This window comes from Temnothorax nylanderi, unplaced genomic scaffold, assembly GCF_030848795.1.
Source record: "Temnothorax nylanderi isolate EJ_2023f unplaced genomic scaffold, tnyl_v1.0 TNYL_tig0028_pilon, whole genome shotgun sequence".
Classification (NCBI taxonomy): Eukaryota; Metazoa; Arthropoda; class Insecta; order Hymenoptera; family Formicidae; genus Temnothorax; species Temnothorax nylanderi.
Genome location: NW_027249090.1, coordinates 1,037,063 through 1,054,808, shown reverse-complemented (window position 1 = coordinate 1,054,808; position 17,746 = coordinate 1,037,063). Strand labels below are relative to the sequence as shown.

Here is a 17,746-nt window from a genome sequence, read left to right as displayed (position 1 = left end):
CAGAAAATTTCCTCGTAATGAACGTTTCCATTTACTCTGTTTATTTGTATAATACAACACGGAGAGAATTTTCTCTTAAAATTTACCCTGAAATCATGGTAGTTGCGGGACAACATGTACCACCAAGAATTTTATGCGAGCTATTCTGAGTAATATATCTACCACAATAAAAAATATTAATATCTATTACATCAAAATATAAAATATGTTTGATTAATTTTACTAAAATATATCTAGGAAATTTCAATAATTTTTCAAAATTTACCAATTTGCTTGGTAATTTTTATCACGTTGTTTGTAAAATGTCTTTTGTATATTTTAAAAATTCCTTGGTTGCCAAGTTGTCCCAAGTTTGTAGTGAATTTTAGGGTAAAATATAACAAAAAATTCTCTCCGTGAAGTTATAAGAAGTCAGATTATAAATCAAAAGCAAATCTTTCAGACACATTTAATAGTAGAAGAATTTAATTGCGCATCGTATTTTCATGAAAGTTCGTGCTCACAATTTTTCAGCGACGTGCCAACGTCCCTGAACGAATTTTAATACCACCGAGCTTGAGGACTAGCGTCAAAGCCTTTGCTTACCGTTGTCGCGAGTATAATGTCTCGAGAAAATTCGATAATTTTACAAGACAACAAGTAGTCCAGAAGAACTGTATCTGGCCCTTGTGCTTACCGTACCGTAGCACGAGTTACACGACCGACCTCCTGGTACCGTATCGGATTATACACATCGTTCTGAAAGTAGTAAAAGCAATGTAGGACCTCGGTAGGTGGTCGAAAGGCAGAGAAGAGGTCGGCTTTTCGCTCCAGTAATCGCGAATCGTTTGTTGTACAAGACGATACCTTAAGAAATTCGATACTCTCCTCTGCCCGATATTCTTTCCCGTGAATATGTGTCAATTCTTCGACGTTCTCACAAATATATGTCATGTATATCTAACGAGTCATAAACTATGGACAGTTTTCGTAAATATTGATTAAAGTTGATTTGATTCTATATCTTGTTCTAAAGACAAAATCACAGAAAACGATTCCAAGACCTTGCGTTTAACCATTAATCCGACAGGCGATTCAAATATACTAAATTTAGTAGCTTTTTGACATTTTTACATATTTTATATTCTTTATGTAGAGAATGGAAAGGCTGGGAACAGAAATACGCTTTTTATAAAGACAATATATAAAGGAATAATGGAAGAAGAAACAACATGAATTATGACATCATGTTTTTGAACATATAGTTATGAACATATTACATTCAAAGTGCATTATTTTATCGTCTCGGCCTCTTCATATATATGAGCAGTGAATTAAGAAAATATTAATCATACATACCGCGATTTACATAGAACATTTTAAGATTTTTGTATTTTATAAAGTGAGAAACATACCTATGAATGATAAATTAGAACTTTATCTATAGTGACAAGTTGCAAAAGTTGTCACGTCGTGACAAGTTATCGTTGCGGTTAAGTTAAGCGTGAACTGTGCGAGAGAAATTTTGAGCGCTATCACGCTACATGAGACTTCGAGGAACGAAGCTATTGCTGGTACTTGTCGCGCGACAGCCATTTAACGGCGTCACGATAAGTTTACGTCTGACATATATCGCGGGAGCGACGCGGAAGCGCTAGACGCAGAAATCGTGACGGAACATCCGACGCGTTAAAATAGACAACCCTAGAAACTGACGCCTTAGTTTAGTGTAGCACTATCTGTATCGCGGCACAGTAGATACTCGAGGTCGCGATGCATGTATCGCCGCACGTGTATATTTAGCTCTCCTGTCATCGGTTTCGACCAATCTATGAATTTCAAGATTTCCACTCGGCAGTTTTGCGCTCGATCGGAATTATCAGAGCAGCGATAGAGTAGATCGGCGAAGATGTCATTATATAGATTCATTTTGAGCAACTTTTAAAGCTAATTCGGAACAAACAAGCAAACACGAATGACTTGCTTAACGAGGTGAACGATGTCGCGAGTTTATTTGTCGATCTGATTCCGATTTATGTCCATTTCTACCAATGCGGATTAACTTTAATCTCGGTCTAATTTACTTTTTATCTTTTTCTAATTCTCAAAACTAGAAAAGGATAAAAAGTAAGTTAAGCCGAGATTAAAGTTAATCGGCATTGGTAGAAATGGACATTAGACGTTCGTATTATGAAAAATAGTACAGATTAATTTTACATAAAATATGATTTTTTTACTGATTGCGAGTAGACGAAATTCTCGCTGTTTCCAAACGTTTTCGGTCGATTATTTGTCTCGACATCACCGTTTGGTTGAAAGTGGATGATAGGTCGTGTGAAGGTACATCCAGACACAAATCTTTTGGGAATATAGAAATTACCTTTCGCGAGTCGATTATCCGTTTCTGATAGAAACCGCTTATTGTCGCGAGCGGTATTTTTATGGGGCAATATTGACCACGGTACAATGCATTCAGAATCACCCAAGCTTGTGATCCTCGATATTGTCTATCGATAACTAGTCCAGTCACTATGTACAAAAAAACGGATTATAAAAGACATAATTCTGACCCAGGATTTTTCTTTTGAGGGGTGTTGGGGGGCTCAAGAAAAGCTTAATCTCAAGTTTTCGACCTCTGTTTCCCGTGTGCTTTTTTTACGGGAGTAAAAAATGTGAAAAAATGGTTTTTCCGCGATAACTCGGTTTCTAATAAAGTTACAAGGTCGAATCGGAGCTCATTTTAAAGCTTTTTTTACGCTCTACAAATTATATCGTATGACATTTTTACGTATGATCGATTGTTTTCGAGACATCGAACGAGAAAGGGAAATAAAAAAGTATAATATTTAGTTTTTTTCTTTTTACTCATTATTGTCGTCCGAAATTGCAAAAATGCTTCAAATGAAACTTGTAGAGCGTAAAAAAACCTACAATTTTTATTTGTTATTCATTTCATTTCGTTGAAAATTACGCCTTGTAGAGCGCTTCAAAGTGGAGAGTCGTCGCCATCGCGTCAGCGGCGCGTTGTTTACGTCGATACGCGGCATCGAACGCTTTCGCTAAGATTTTCGACTTCATTGACGCAAAAAAGTAACATAATAGGTGTTTTTTATAGGATTTTTCCCGCTCTACAAGTTACGATCAGTGATATTTTGGCGTACGATCGATAGTTTTCGAGATATCGAACGAGAAAAGGAAAAATTGAGCATTTTTGTTCGTTTTTTTTTCTATTTTATCGTTTTTCGCACACGAATCTGTATAAACGCTTCAAATAAAACTTGCAAAGCAATAAAAATCGTAAAATGTTTTTATTTATTACTTTCATTTCGTTGAAAATTCCATATCGCACTACGCAAAGTTGCAAATAAATCTTGCAAAGCCTGAAATTATTGTAGCTATTTTGAAACCGTCAAGTTTTCTTAAGGGAATCAAACACGTATTTGCCATTGCAGATAGTTGTTTTGAAACGAAAATTGTTCATTACTTAATAAATAACAAGTTATTCGTATCTTGAACGTTTTGGTCGTGGCTGATTGTCGCCATCGTCTTCTTGAAGTTGAACCTTGTTCGGGTGTTGCTCGTCGTCTTCGTCGTCGTTGAAATAGTCATCCATCTCACTTGCCATAATTTCTGCCGGAGTTATCGAATTCAGGCATGTTTGTCCGGAACAGTGATAGCAAATCATCGAACATTTAATGCCTGCTTTTCGGCAATCAGACGAGCCACTGCAGTTTCCCTTGCATTTACATGAAATTAACTGCAGTAGCTCAGCAGGCGCAGGTGGGGCTTGACTATTTCAACGACGACGAAGACGACGAGCAACACCCGAATGAGGTTCAACTTCAAGAAGACGATGGCGACAATCAGCCACGACCAAAACGTTCAAGATACGAATAACTTGTTATTTATTAAGTAATGAACAATTTTCGTTTCAAAACAACTATCTGCAATGGCAAATACGTGTTTGATTCCCTTAAGAAAACTTGACGGTTTCAAAATAGCTACAATAATTTCAGGCTTTGCAAGATTTATTTGCAACTTTGCGTAGTGCGATATGGAATTTTCAACGAAATGAAAGTAATAAATAAGAACATTTTACGATTTTTATTGCTTTGCAAGTTTTATTTGAAGCGTTTATACAGATTCGTGTGCGAAAAACGATAAAATAGAAAAAAAAACAAACAAAAATGCTCAATTTTTCCTTTTCTCGTTCGATATCTCGAAAACTATCGATCGTACGCCAAAATATCACTGAACGTAACTTGTAGAGCGGGAAAAATCCTATAAAAAACACCTATTATGTTACTTTTTTGCGTCAATGAAGTCGAAAATCTTAGCGAAAGCGTTCGGTGCCGCGTATCGACGTAACCAACGCGCCGCTGACGCGATGGCGACGACTCTCCACTTTGAGGCGCTCTACAAGGCGTAATTTTCAACGAAATGAAATGAATAACAAATAAAAATTGTAGGTTTTTTTACGCTCTACAAGTTTCATTTGAAGCATTTTTGCAATTTCGGACGACAATAATGAGTAAAAAGAAAAAAACTAAATATTATACTTTTTTATTTCCCTTTCTCGTTCGATGTCTCGAAAACAATCGATCATACGTAAAAATGTCATACGATATAATTTGTAGAGCGTAAAAAAAGCTTTAAAATGAGCTCTGATTCGACCTTGTAACTTTATTAGAAACCGAGTTATCGCGGAAAAACCATTTTTTCACATTTTTTACTCCCGTAAAAAAAGCACACGGGAAACAGAGGTCGAAAACTTGAGATTAAGCTTTTCTTGAGCCCTCCAACACCCCCCAAAAGAAAAATCCTGGGTCAGAATTATGTCTTTTTTAAATGTACATAGTGACTGGACTAAACCACCAGTCTTGCTGTCATTTGATACAGTTCAGGGTATTCGAAAAAAATACCGGGTCTCGTTTTTCCGCGAACTCAATTAAACGCGTACGTTTTCTCAATGGAAAAGAAAAAGAAAAGACATCGCAACCTTAAAAACTGCACGACCATCTTTTTGTTAGTGCGCGATGCAAAATCGTTTTCCTATAGAAAAGTTATGGGCATTCTTTTTCTGAATATCATAAAAATGAATGCTGGCTTGTAGCATTTCTCTCTAATTTTATGATTCACATTTAGAAGATGTAATAATTATCTATACTATATCGTGCATAGTGAAAGTGAGATTGAACAGTGAAAGTGCATTATGACAGAACAGACGTACTTAGAAATGCAATACGCCGTCGTGCAAATTCACCCCATGAACAACGACGCGAAGTCCAGTTTGAAAGAGACCCAATCGCGGTTCTTCGTGTCATAAAATGCCGCAGTACGACGACAGCTTTCTCGACTCGCCGAGATTTCGGCGGCGAACTCGCAGCTATACGGTGCAAAAACAGTTTTTGCCCAAATCGAAGTCTTTTCACGTCACGGCCACACCTTTGCTGCTGGCCGTAACCAATCACGCCAGGACTCTTTCCGGTTCCTTATCGACCTGCAACTTGAAAGGTAATTCCATTTAAAAAATTCAGGTTAAGGACGCGAGGTGATTTCACATTTTGTGTCAATGCTTCTACAATAGAAAAAAAAGTAAAAACGTGAGAAGTCATTTCCTATTTTTTCTCCTTATGGTTTTGCATGAATCTGTGCTACTTTTTTTTCTACATTGACACTGTTTTACGCTCGTATTTATAGTTGTTTCTGCTGAAGCATTCAGTTGAAACGTTTTGAGATATGATATATATGGTTTAGTAAAGAGATTTTGAGAACAATTTTGATATTTGTTACATTGAATTTACAATCGCAATACAGTTAAGAAACTCTGATGAAATTTGTCTTGAGACGCATTTCGGAGATGACTTGAGACTAAAACGATTACTCATCATGCCTGAGAAATTTGAGACGATGTCAAAGAATAGACTTTGGATCGTTAAATTTAAGGATTGTAAAACACCGTCCTTTTATTATGACATTTTTACGTCTTAGAAGAAACGCTGGATATGATACTTGTGATACTTTTTATATTGATTTAAGGTAGCGATATGCGCTTATTTGACATTTACCTTTTCCAAACTCGATATTAGGTACCTACATGTCACTGATAAGTAGACACGCGCGTATATCATTGCTATACTAAATTGATATTTATTTGAGGAATAAAATTTATCTTTGTTTCGATCAAAATTACCTTATCGTTATTCTTTTTCTATTTTTTTACTTCTGAGGACAGTGAAATTGTATGATTTCAATAAATGAAGAAAAATGAATAAGATTCATAAATCGTAACATTTTTGCAATAGCTGATTTTCTCGATTTATTAAATTGTAATTCTTGATTCATACAATTTAAATTTATATAATTTTATTTCTCTGTATAAAAATGATGTTTAAAAATCATAATAGAGAGAAATAATAATACATTTATTTATGTAAATAATTTTTCAGTTCAATGCAAAGCGATTATCGAAGATAAATGTTATTTTTTAAATAATAGATGTAATAATTGTTTTTAAATGAAATATGAAAATTGTATAGTCTACCATACAAATTCACATTAAAAGAAAGAATTGAATAATTCGTGTACAGCAGTTAGAATTTGCTGTTAGTAATACGAGTGCAAATTGAATTACCAATTAATTAGTTTGTGTTAATTTACAATCGCTACACAATTCCCGGTATTAAATCATTATAAATTTCAAACCAGATTGATGCAAATTGTCTCAATTAGGATTCGAATAACAAATATCTTCCAAAACGATCTCTCCATCGTGCGGAATTATTATCTTAGACAATGCTAGTGAGTCCACAAAACGAAGCGCAGAATGTATGCGCTATAACTGTTTAGTATTCTGGTAGAAGAAAGAGAATATTCGACGTAAATTTTGTATGTAGAACGTTAAATAACATTTCGCGGGAGATCGGCCGGCGTACGGCCTTGCGGCCTTGGTGTTTGTTTTGATAACGTCACGCAGCGCGCCGTGTTATCATTCGCGCGGTGAGACTCGAGTCGGCAGGTAACGACGCGGGCCGCTCCGCGTGTGACGAATTCTCGACACAAATCCGTCGAGACGTGATTATTTCTTGCAAGCAATTAGCGACTTAAACAATCCACATGATTAATTAACTCCCACGATTAACAGCGCGATCGCGTCGAGCATCAAAATGTATTTTAACCGCGATTATTTCCTATACGAACAGTTAACGACTAATTTGCAAGATTCAGATGTCATAGAGCTTCGTACTTTTCGTATTAATCTGTTGTCGCAATATATACAGTCGCAATATACATGATGAAGTGATTAATGTTGGAAATACCGTGCGGTTTGTTCTACTTTGATAATTAGTACGCGTGATTAATTGTTTTCTGCGGGTGTTGTGTTGTATGAGTGCAATGGATAAAGGAGGCCTGATTGGGATTAAGCATTCAATTTTCAAGTTTATCGCTCAAATAATTAATGAAGAATAAGAAAAAAGAGAAAGATGTAAATTGATATGCTGATTCTATGGCAAAATAATACTATAAAATACTTACAGGTATAAAATATAAAATTTTTACCTAAATATTAATAAAATACCTTCATGGTGTTCGTATCTCATCATGGATAATGAGTGGAGTAAGATATTTCTGTACTCTCTTTCTCTCTCTCTCTCTCTCTATATATATATATATATATATATATATATATATTTGTGTGAAATAAAAATAAATTATTTATGAATAAATTATACCTATGAAACACAGAAAAAGATCGTTAATTTTAAAGTCGTGTGACTTTACTTTATTCTAAATATAAAGTTTGAGGTTTATGATTGATCTCTCTACGTGTTTCTAGAATTAATTATCCTATAAGTTGGTATAAGAAAGCAATAATTAGGTATGATATGAATTTCATACATATAAATAAAAGCTGAATAGAAAATATTTTATTGTCAGATGAATATTTCAACTAATTTATTTAATAAAAAAAACGCAAATAATTAGATATTTATTTCTGTAATATATAAGCCAGTTTTATTCCAATTTTTTTAAGCCTATTTATTCTTATTTATTAATAATTTTATTGTATCTTCTGAAGACATTTAACAACGTGAGATGAGATCTAATTATTTTGTTGCGTATTGTAATATCGTGAAGCATTCCAGTCGTATAATATGTCTCAAGATATAAAATATTATTCTTAGTATCTCATCATTTGATACATTTGAGATGCAACGACTATAAATACGAGCCTTAAGAAGGGAATTAATAGCAATTTATATTTAAACATTTTTTTAATTATATTTTTAGACGTTATTCTCTTATATTATTACGCGCCTTTAGTCATTCGCGGATATTCTTCCGTGATGACGGCATGTTGCGTGCACTTTAAGTTGAAATTCATTTTACAATCAAATTGATGTCACTTCTGGAATAAACTCGTTTGTTCTGGCAGACTTCTCTAAATCGTTCGCACTCTGATCTAATCGTCCATACATTCTACACGCTATTCCGCTGTACGCATTGGCATTCTGCTTAACTTGAGTTTAAATAATTGCATCCTCTTAAAGTGCGTTACGATCAGCGTCTACGTCGCGCGCATTATCGCATTAAGCCTTACACGCGCGCGAAAGCATCTCGGCGGATAATTACTAGTTCGTGCTGTCAATCATATTAAGCACCGCATGCTCATCGCAGGTATACCACCTCCGACCATTAACGTGTCGTTGTTATTACGGGCGGCGTCTCCCCCGCAATATAGACACAACGGGATACACTATACCCTGTGTGATTTCCCTCTAGACTCGAAGCGCGAGCAAATTGCTATAATACGTTCGCTGTCTCACGCGCGTCCGCGGATCCGCAAAACGCTTTCGATTCGCGAGTTAACGGATGAAATGATTTTCCCCCGCGGGGTAAACTTAAATTGCGAGCGATTAGAGCGTAATAACGCGAGGCAGCCTTAATGACAGGCTTGAAAGAAAATCGACATTATGTAAAGACGTTGGCGTGTAGGTGATGAAGTACGCGCGCGATTATCGATCATCTAAATGTGCTATAAACTGATATAACTTAGGGTTGCAGAGGCAAAGTAACGCATATAGCCTGATTTTCTTTTTAACCTGATATTTTCTTTTTAAACCGCACTTTTTTTTAAACCTGATAAACTTTATTACATTTTTTTATTACTTGTCGGAGTCACTGAATTGGCACACTTCAACCATTTATCCGTTCTCCAATTAAATCGGGTTTGAAACCGGAGGCTATTCATGAATAGTCATGTTCGCGAATTGTTTTTAAAGAAGCAGCATATACGGAGAATATTTTCGCCTGAATGGATCGCAGAAATAGAATCTTGGCACGTGGATTTTCGTGCTGGTGGCATACTTTTACGAACTTTGAGGCGACACCGTTCGCCAAATTAATTACACATTTCTAAAAAAGATTTTACCAGCTATTAAACTATAAGTTTTACTGAATATAATTTTTTAAACAAGTGCTTTAAATCTATTCAATTTTTGGTAAATTTAATCAATTGAGATATTATATGAGATATTATAAGAATAAGAAAAAATTAGAAAGGAATACATCATAATACATTATATTACATCAAATCTTATAATAATCTGACAAGATGAAAGAAAAGAATTTGTATAAATTTACAAAGTCAAACAACATGCAACAATATTAGTCATTCAGTTTACGAAACTTCCTTACTTTTCACCAAAATTAATCTCGGGTAGAATAAAGTCTGCCAAATAGTTTCAAAGATTATTCATCACTACAGTTTTCACGATGACGAACGTTTAAGTTATTCCTTATGATTGTAGCTAAGTATTGTGTTTTCTAAAGAAATTCATCATCCATACATGCTGATACAACCTCTAATATTATCTTCACTCTTGAAAAATATCATCGTCCAAGAATCAATAACATTAATTATTTAAATTATCTATTGCAATCGATACAGTTTTATATCATTAGAAATCTAATAGTCTTTGTAATCTTCCGTTCCTTTAAAGTAATATTATCATAAGAACGACCTCTTATCCTAATTTCTTCGAATAGATATATAACTTATTGTTAATATGCCCATAAATTTAATAAACGCCGAATTTTAAGTTGCAAGGTGCTTTTTTATGACTTTTCGCGCGAGACTTGCTAATTTCATCGGTCAGTGTCACTCGCAGACCAACCGTACCGTCATTCTCCGTCGGTGCTCTCCCGGTTCTGACGTGTCAACCCGCGGGCAATATCCAGGGTTGGTGGGGATTGGTTGTCATGGTACTTTAGGATACGGCTTTTGATACCAGAAATTTCACCGGATAAATTTACCAGTCCATATATAAACGGGGCGTAGCATCATTATCATCGCACGGTGGTCGTCGCACGCACGTGTAAGTCGACGTTAATAAACACGAAGCGGAACGACAGACGTAATTACTGGCGAAATAAATTTCGTCAGTGTCGTCCGGGAAATTAAACCGGACGAACGGAATTTGTTCGAGCGTCAATGACATTGCGAATTCGCAGTTTCGGCAACGAGCGATTCGCGTGATATATTAACATGACATGAATCGATAATTCCCGCTCTTGTATTGTAGCTCGCACAAGAGATACGAGAATATTACCACTGTGTTATTTTATCCATGTTTGAAGAGATATTACGTTTAAAGTCATATAGTCTGACAATATACAAAGCACACGTTTCAAAATTTGTCGAAGCATCGCTCTTGTGAATTTTGCATTTAATTTTTGCATATCATTTGAATGTTTTAATATTATATTTTGAAGAGTACGAATAAATTGTGGTATTACTTAATTTTGATTAAAAAAAAAAAATCTAAAGTAAATTAAAAAAATTGAAGTTATTACGAAGTTAGATTTTCTGAATTTAAAAGCTAAATACCCTCTAAGGACGTTTTGCTTCACCGCGAAATGAATCTGATAGTCTCGCTCGCAAACTTTCTCTCAGTGCATCTCTAATTCTTTGTTATTAAGTCTTTATGCTCATTGCTGAAGCAAATCCATATTCATGAACAAAAAGAAGAGCTGCTTTTGAAGTATGCCCGAGACTCTTCCATAACATCCGGTAAAACCCTCCCTGTTGTAATAAATACACTCTCGACGAAAGTCCCGGAGCGGTTTAATCCGTGTTCCAGAAGCTTCGCATAGGATTGCCAGAAGCATCCTGGGGGACTTTCATGAATAATAATTTGTTGCCGAAACGCGACGTCGATATAAATGCACTAGCCAGTCCTTTTGCATTGGATATGATAAGAATAATTACCTGCATGGATGCTTACTCTTTAAAATTAGCCTATTCTAAGTTTGTAAGTTGTTTTTTTTTTCTATATATTAATTCACTTTTAATCTTGATTTGATTTGATATACATCAGGATGTTATATTTACATTGCTTAGTTATTGTCGGTCGATCGTTTTACGATAATCCACTTTTGCAAAATAACTTTGCTGAAAATAATTATGAACCACATTGCAATAGTTCATAAATATCGTAATACAGAAATTATGCGTGCATTATAAGAAATATAATTATGGTTTTGAAATGTATAATTCTCGCGAATACATAATAGTATGTCCAAACTTGAGTTACAGTTGGTCATATGTACGAACGGACCTGTTTCTTGTTTGCTTGCACGGTTATGTGTTTAAATAAATCAAATCTCGCGGGTACAGATCGGCGCTTAATGCGCCAATTGGAGATATAGGAGCGCGGGCCTGTTTTACGAGGGTGTCCCGACGCGACGCCTGGAGGGTGCAAACCGCCACTTAATCAAGACGTTACACGAGAGTTTCCTCTTCGCAGAGGACCCTCGGGCCACTCTTCCCCCTACGGTACGTCGGTCCTCCCTTTCCGGCCACATCGATTCTCCATAGATGAAAGCTTTCGGAAACTATTCGCGAATAAGCGGCCACTTCTGTATTTGCGCGACATAAATCTCTTTTTAACATGCAGGTACGCGTAGTTGCAATATAAATGTTTACGCTTGAAAAATTGGTTTTTCTGTCGCGCATCTCGATAACCGACGGTTTTTCATATTTTCCGAGATACGTCGTTCGGAATGCACTCTCGTATAGGATGATGATAAATTCGCACACGTAATTTACGTAAAAAACTTTTACCATCTATTTAGTCTTTTATTTCTGATAAAAATGTTGAAATGCAATGTTTAATCTTTTCAGAGATATTGACATGCGCGGTTTAATTTTTATGAAATTGTAATATAATTTAATATTGCTGATAAACAAAGAACGAGTATTCACCACATTTTATCTTTTTGATTCTTTTTTTTGTTTAATCACTATAAATTTAAATTGAATAAAATAAAACCAAACAAAAAAAATTAAATTACTTTTTTTGGTAAGAAAAATTTGTTATATTTACGAGATTAATATTTAAAAATATTTTAAGTAATTAAAAATGTAAAATTTTCTGAGATATAGTCCAAATCATAATGTTAATAAAATTTTATTCTTTAATTATTTTCAAGCGAAGTTTACTTAAACAAAAATTAAACACTGAATTACTGAAATATTTGATTATAGATTGTAATAAATGATGGTATTTTTGCAAAGAAAAACTAGACTTTAAATTAGTTAGAGGATTTAATTGTGTAATACATGAATTTGACATTATCATGTATCAACGTTATATGATTCCATATATAGGTAACGCTACCATAAGATAACATCTTCGAGGTAAACAACAGAGCGATATTATACGATTAGAGATCGTAATTTTTATGTATCTTCGATCAAATGGACATTGTACATGAGCGGTTTCTACTGATTTACACGGGAAAGAGAATTTCGTTTTCGGTATGCAGTTTAATTGCTGATCCGATGAACGCGGAACAGCGAGGGTGCACGACGACGAGATAAATGCGCGCAGGGGGGACTATTTACTCCTGTGTTTGTATTAACTTCCGCAGGCAGTTCCATATGGGGAATTTTCAACAACGAATAAAGGGTTGGGTGCTGCTATTAACAACGACTACATGTACAACACCATGTATGTGCAACGTAAGTTGCTTGTAAAAACATGTAGCGACATGTTTTGTTATTTGCAGAGGAAAATCGGGTTCAATAATGGTATTTAGACGTCACTGGTTCAATTGATACGTACTGCATAAAGCTATAAATGAAAACGTTTTTATATATAAATCGCTTTTTACAACAGTTTTTTTACACATTTATATTTTTTACTGATATAACATACCTCGTTGCGACAATCACACAAAATTACATTTTATATTTGAAATTTATAATCCAGTCGAAAAAACGAAAAAGATACGAATAAATGAACGTGACCAATTTTCCTACGAAGCCAATTAAAAATGAGTAATAAAAAATTGAAAATTAAAGAATTCTCTTGTGGCCTGTCTCACTGATGATAGCTTCAACTTTAACTTTAACTTTAGTTTAATTCGGTCCCTTGTCTCCCGGTGGTTCCACTTCTGGAAAGAGACAAACAGCCGGTTAAATTAAGGTTAAAGTTAACCGACCTGGATGAAACCGGCTATTAGGGACAAAGAAAAGAAGTAAGAATAGAAGTGGAAAAGAAACGGTAGCGGGAAGAAGCGAAGCTCCAAGAATACGTGTCTCTTAAGCGGACGGAATGCGATAGACTCGGCTACTTTCCCGGCATTTTAACGAGTTCTCTTTTTCTAACGATATGATAAAACTCGGCGTACCTGTCGGGGGTTAATGCAACCCCATGGCATTTGGCGGGGCGTGTCTTGAACTGCCACTCGTATAAAATTACCGCGGCGATAAGAGATCGACGTATTAAATATCCCTCGAGAAAATGAGAGCGAGACGCGCGCGAGCGCGCGCATGAAGATGACAAGAAATCCGCTTCTCTCCGCGCTTCTCTCGTGAAAGGGGAGCTTAGCGCTGTTCTGTCGCACCGATAAATTTCCGACGAGAAGAGGCGAATCTTTCGCTGCGGCGAAGTGCATTCACGTGGATCCCCACGGGAATACCTGGCTTATAGGGCGTGCCCGGTCGAGACGTGGGGGTTGCGCGGCTTCGACGACGGGACACCACCGTCCCCGCGCGTGAATCGGGTAAGCGAGGTGAAAAGGCCGTGTACATGTTATAAGGGCTGAATTCGGATTTTGTATACAGCGGGTATCCAGAACCGAGACGCGCGTTCGAGAGAGTTGAAGAAATGCGAAATTCCTCGTCGAGGGACGCGCGACGAGAGGCGACGGCGGGAGGAGACGAAAATAAATGGGAAAGGAGCCGTCTGTTGCCCCTGCTCCCCCTCGCTATCTCTCCCCGGAATTTTCTCTTCTCTTACCTTTTTCTCTTACCTTTTTCTCTTACCTTTTTCTCTTTCCTTCGTTTTCGCGTGTCTTCCGCCGTTCGCCTTTCTTTCCGGTCCGTCTCCCCGCCGTCGTTTTCTTCGCGCGCGCTCTCCTACGCGCTCCTCATCCTCTTCGCCGGTCGATCCTCATTCGTGCGAGAACTTCCGCTCAAGTGAATCTTTACGAGAACGGATGCAGAACGCGATGTAGACGCTGCAGATAGAGCGAAAGATACGAGGAGGTAGGGAGAGAATTTCTCCCTCTCATACGGCGAAACTCCCCGCGTTCGTGTAATACAACGGGTGAAATTTATTCCCGATTCTCGATTTTCCAAAACGCTCGCTTTTTTGCGGCAGCGAAGCGTCTGGGACGACTGTTGGGAAATTGACTTCCAGAGCAAGCGTTGTTCGATCGAAGAAAAAGTTAGGAAGAAGGGGCAATAATATAACAACAGCGAGCATGATTCTCGTTAACAAGACAAAACGCGCGCGCAAAGAATACGTTGTTATTCGAAGTTGAGGCTTCAAAGAGTCGTCTTGTACCTCAATGAAATATGCCGAGCGACGAGTACCATTATAGTATAGGAATGCGAAAAAATGGCATCTCATTAGCGCGGTATTCCCGTCGGACGCTAATGAGATTAATTATCGCATTGTAGGTAATATGTCGCACGTAGAACCGCAATATGTCCGATAGAACCGCGACGGCAGGATTTAATAGCCATCGGTTTATCAATAATCTTTTGTTCCTACCAGCACAGTTGCGTAAGTTGCTTTTAAATGCTTGAATTATTTACATCTTCTTGCATCATGTATCACGAGTGACATCACTCTTATATAAGTATCTCGCTGAATTACGTTATTTCGAAAAAATTTAGCTCGATATTCATGCCATTTTATACGTCATATATGCTACTATGAGCAAAGAGATCCGTTGTCGAAAATTATGCCGAGCTCTTTGAAAAGAGAGCCGGTAAAACTTTTCATTTTACGAATTAGTTCTTATAACGGCACTTGAAGTAGCTAATTAAAAGATCGCTAGCTTTAAAAATTTCATCGCGATGTGCGAACAGTCTTAAAGTTAAATCGTGAGCACTCAGAGTGCTTTAAAAATAAATTCGACGGAAAAACTGCATTATACGTGCGCTTGAGTGAATTCAAAGAGATTCTAAGATCGTGGGGTAACCTATGGTAGGTGGAAGTTTTCCGGGGAACTCATTAAAGTTAAATTAGCCGGGAAAGACACTTTCGGTAGGATTTAGCGAGTGCTTTTAGACCGTTTCGACAAACAGTTTGCGTTTCGGCCTACACGGGGCCTCGCGATTAATGCGCCGATCGACGCCGCGTCGGTTTTATCATCTTCATCGTATACGTGCGGAAAATTTTCCATGGCAACGTCGAGGCTCTGCCTACCGACCGGCCGGGTTTGCCCGTTCGTTTATGCAAATGGAAATGTTAATTCGGATCAATCAGATCTGTTTTCTCGGCGCGCCGGTCGTGCGAACGACGCGCCGCATCCGGCGTTTAAACGTGACTGCAATTCGAAGTCGTTTCGTTACAAATTTCCTATAATCAAATGGATGCCACGGTTTATCGGAGAATCGATAGCGCGATAGCACGGGGGGGGGGGCATAGCTCACATTCGCACGTGCACGGCGATATTTATCCGCATATGGTGGTCCTCGGCCACGGTAAAATATTGCCGCATTCCCCCTCTTCCTCCTTGTTCCCCAAATCTCGCGTCGGTGTATATCCGAGCATTCGCTCATATTTATACGGTTATCGGTAATGATAGTGACCCCCAAATTGTCGGTCGCTCGTACGATTTGCATAATTTGCACGATTCCACCTACCGCTGTTATGCGCCAACTATTATGACCAGTCTAGCGCGAGATGAATCCCTCAATAAAGACCGCGCGTTTCTTCCGTCGGGAAATTCCTGTGGAAGATACATGTTACACACTTGTTATGAGCAAATCCCAATTCCAATTCGAAAACCTATACAAATTATCGAGGAGACGTAATTTAATTGTAATATATTTATGATATTCACATAATTTTTTTTATCAAACTCTTTTTGTTGCGATCGTATACGCATTACGCTTACAACTTTTGCAGACGCATATCGAATACATATATGTATAATAATATATATGATACTTTCTGATGAAATTAATCAAGCAAGAAACATCACGGGAACTTTATTTATCCAGAAGATTGTCTCGAAATTTACGATGCATACGATCAAGGAGAATTGCAGAATACCAGGGTACATTGCAAATTACGGTTTGTCACTTGCGGGATAAATGGGACGGAAGGTAGACGGTAGCCGCAGACACGGTGCACGCGTGATTTCCGCGGGCGTAGCTGCATGTCGTACTGATGAAGCGCTGTCCGTCTGCTTGGAAGAACTCGCTAATTACGGCGGTGTACAGAGTATGCATAGTACAACAGCCAGATGCAATTTCAGAGACCGAGGATACTATTGCGGCGAGGATACCATTGCGCGCGGAAACGGCCGACAACGGGAGGATGCCGTTGTCGCGCATCCTATAATACCGGAGACGCTGCATTCCCAAAGGGTGACATCGGTTAGCTTTCTCTTTATACGCATTGCGTTTCGCATTCGTTACGGGCGTTATAGTCGCACGCGTTAGCCGCGCCCTATGGCTCCTTTCCCTCTCGATTTATGATGTCCTCACGAGCACACGCGATTCCATTGTGCATCGGAGGATCGCGTGCGCGCTGATATAGCGGTCGCGTTTGCATGAGACATTGACTGCGTCGTCAAAGGTATCATGAATGAATGTTGAAACGCGTGGTTAAGAAATGTAAGCCGTCACGCGACATTACACTAGTTTTATCCGGAGAAGGGAAATGCCGTTGAGATAAAAAAAAGATGAAAGTACTGCCAGCTGCAGATTTCATTGCCTTGAACGCTATAAATATACATTATCATATTTTATTTCATTATTATTATTTATTATTGAGTATACAATGAGTATACAATGAGACAATAAATGACCATTTTTGACATTAGTCATTTATAACAAGGTTTCAGTATAGCTCTTTGTAAACCGGACAAGTGTGTTTAATACAGAATTACATGTGTTTTGTATAAAAACCGCAAGCATATGTATTAAACTTTTGTCTGGATTCAGGAAAAAATTTTAGACATTTTTCAAGTTTTGAAGATACTTGCACTTTTCGGAAATTTGAATGTTAAAAGAAAATTAATTAACCGATGAGGTAATTTCAAGTCCTAAAATTAAATTTTATATAAGTGATATTTATAATTGCATCACTGATAAAAGATTTTCACTACTGCAAGAATGTTTTTCTTGGACCTTCCCTGCATGCAAAAATATATAGAAAAATACTGCTTGTCAACATGTTAGTCTATTTTTTAATTCAATTTCTCGATCTCAAACTACGTGAATATAATTTACTCT

At 37.2% G+C, this 17,746-nt stretch overlaps 1 protein-coding gene across 16 annotated transcripts in view; it reads left to right on the top strand.

Moving 5' to 3' along the window:
- C3g (C3G guanyl-nucleotide exchange factor) overlaps nucleotides 1–17,746 on the top strand; it is a 72,736-nt gene that overhangs the window by 10,479 nt on the left and 44,511 nt on the right. For 11 of the 16 annotated variants that reach the window (XM_071702130.1, XM_071702128.1, XM_071702129.1 and 8 more), the window contains exon 2: nucleotides 5,125–5,493. The exons of 1 other annotated variant lie outside the window; for it this stretch is intronic. In XM_071702130.1, the coding sequence (XP_071558231.1) occupies nucleotides 5,307–5,493 (187 nt within the window). In that variant the 5' untranslated portion in view covers nucleotides 5,125–5,306. The remainder of the gene's footprint in view (nucleotides 1–5,124; nucleotides 5,494–17,746) is intronic. 4 more of the 16 variants (XM_071702133.1, XM_071702131.1, XM_071702134.1 and 1 more) reach the window with 1 other exon arrangement.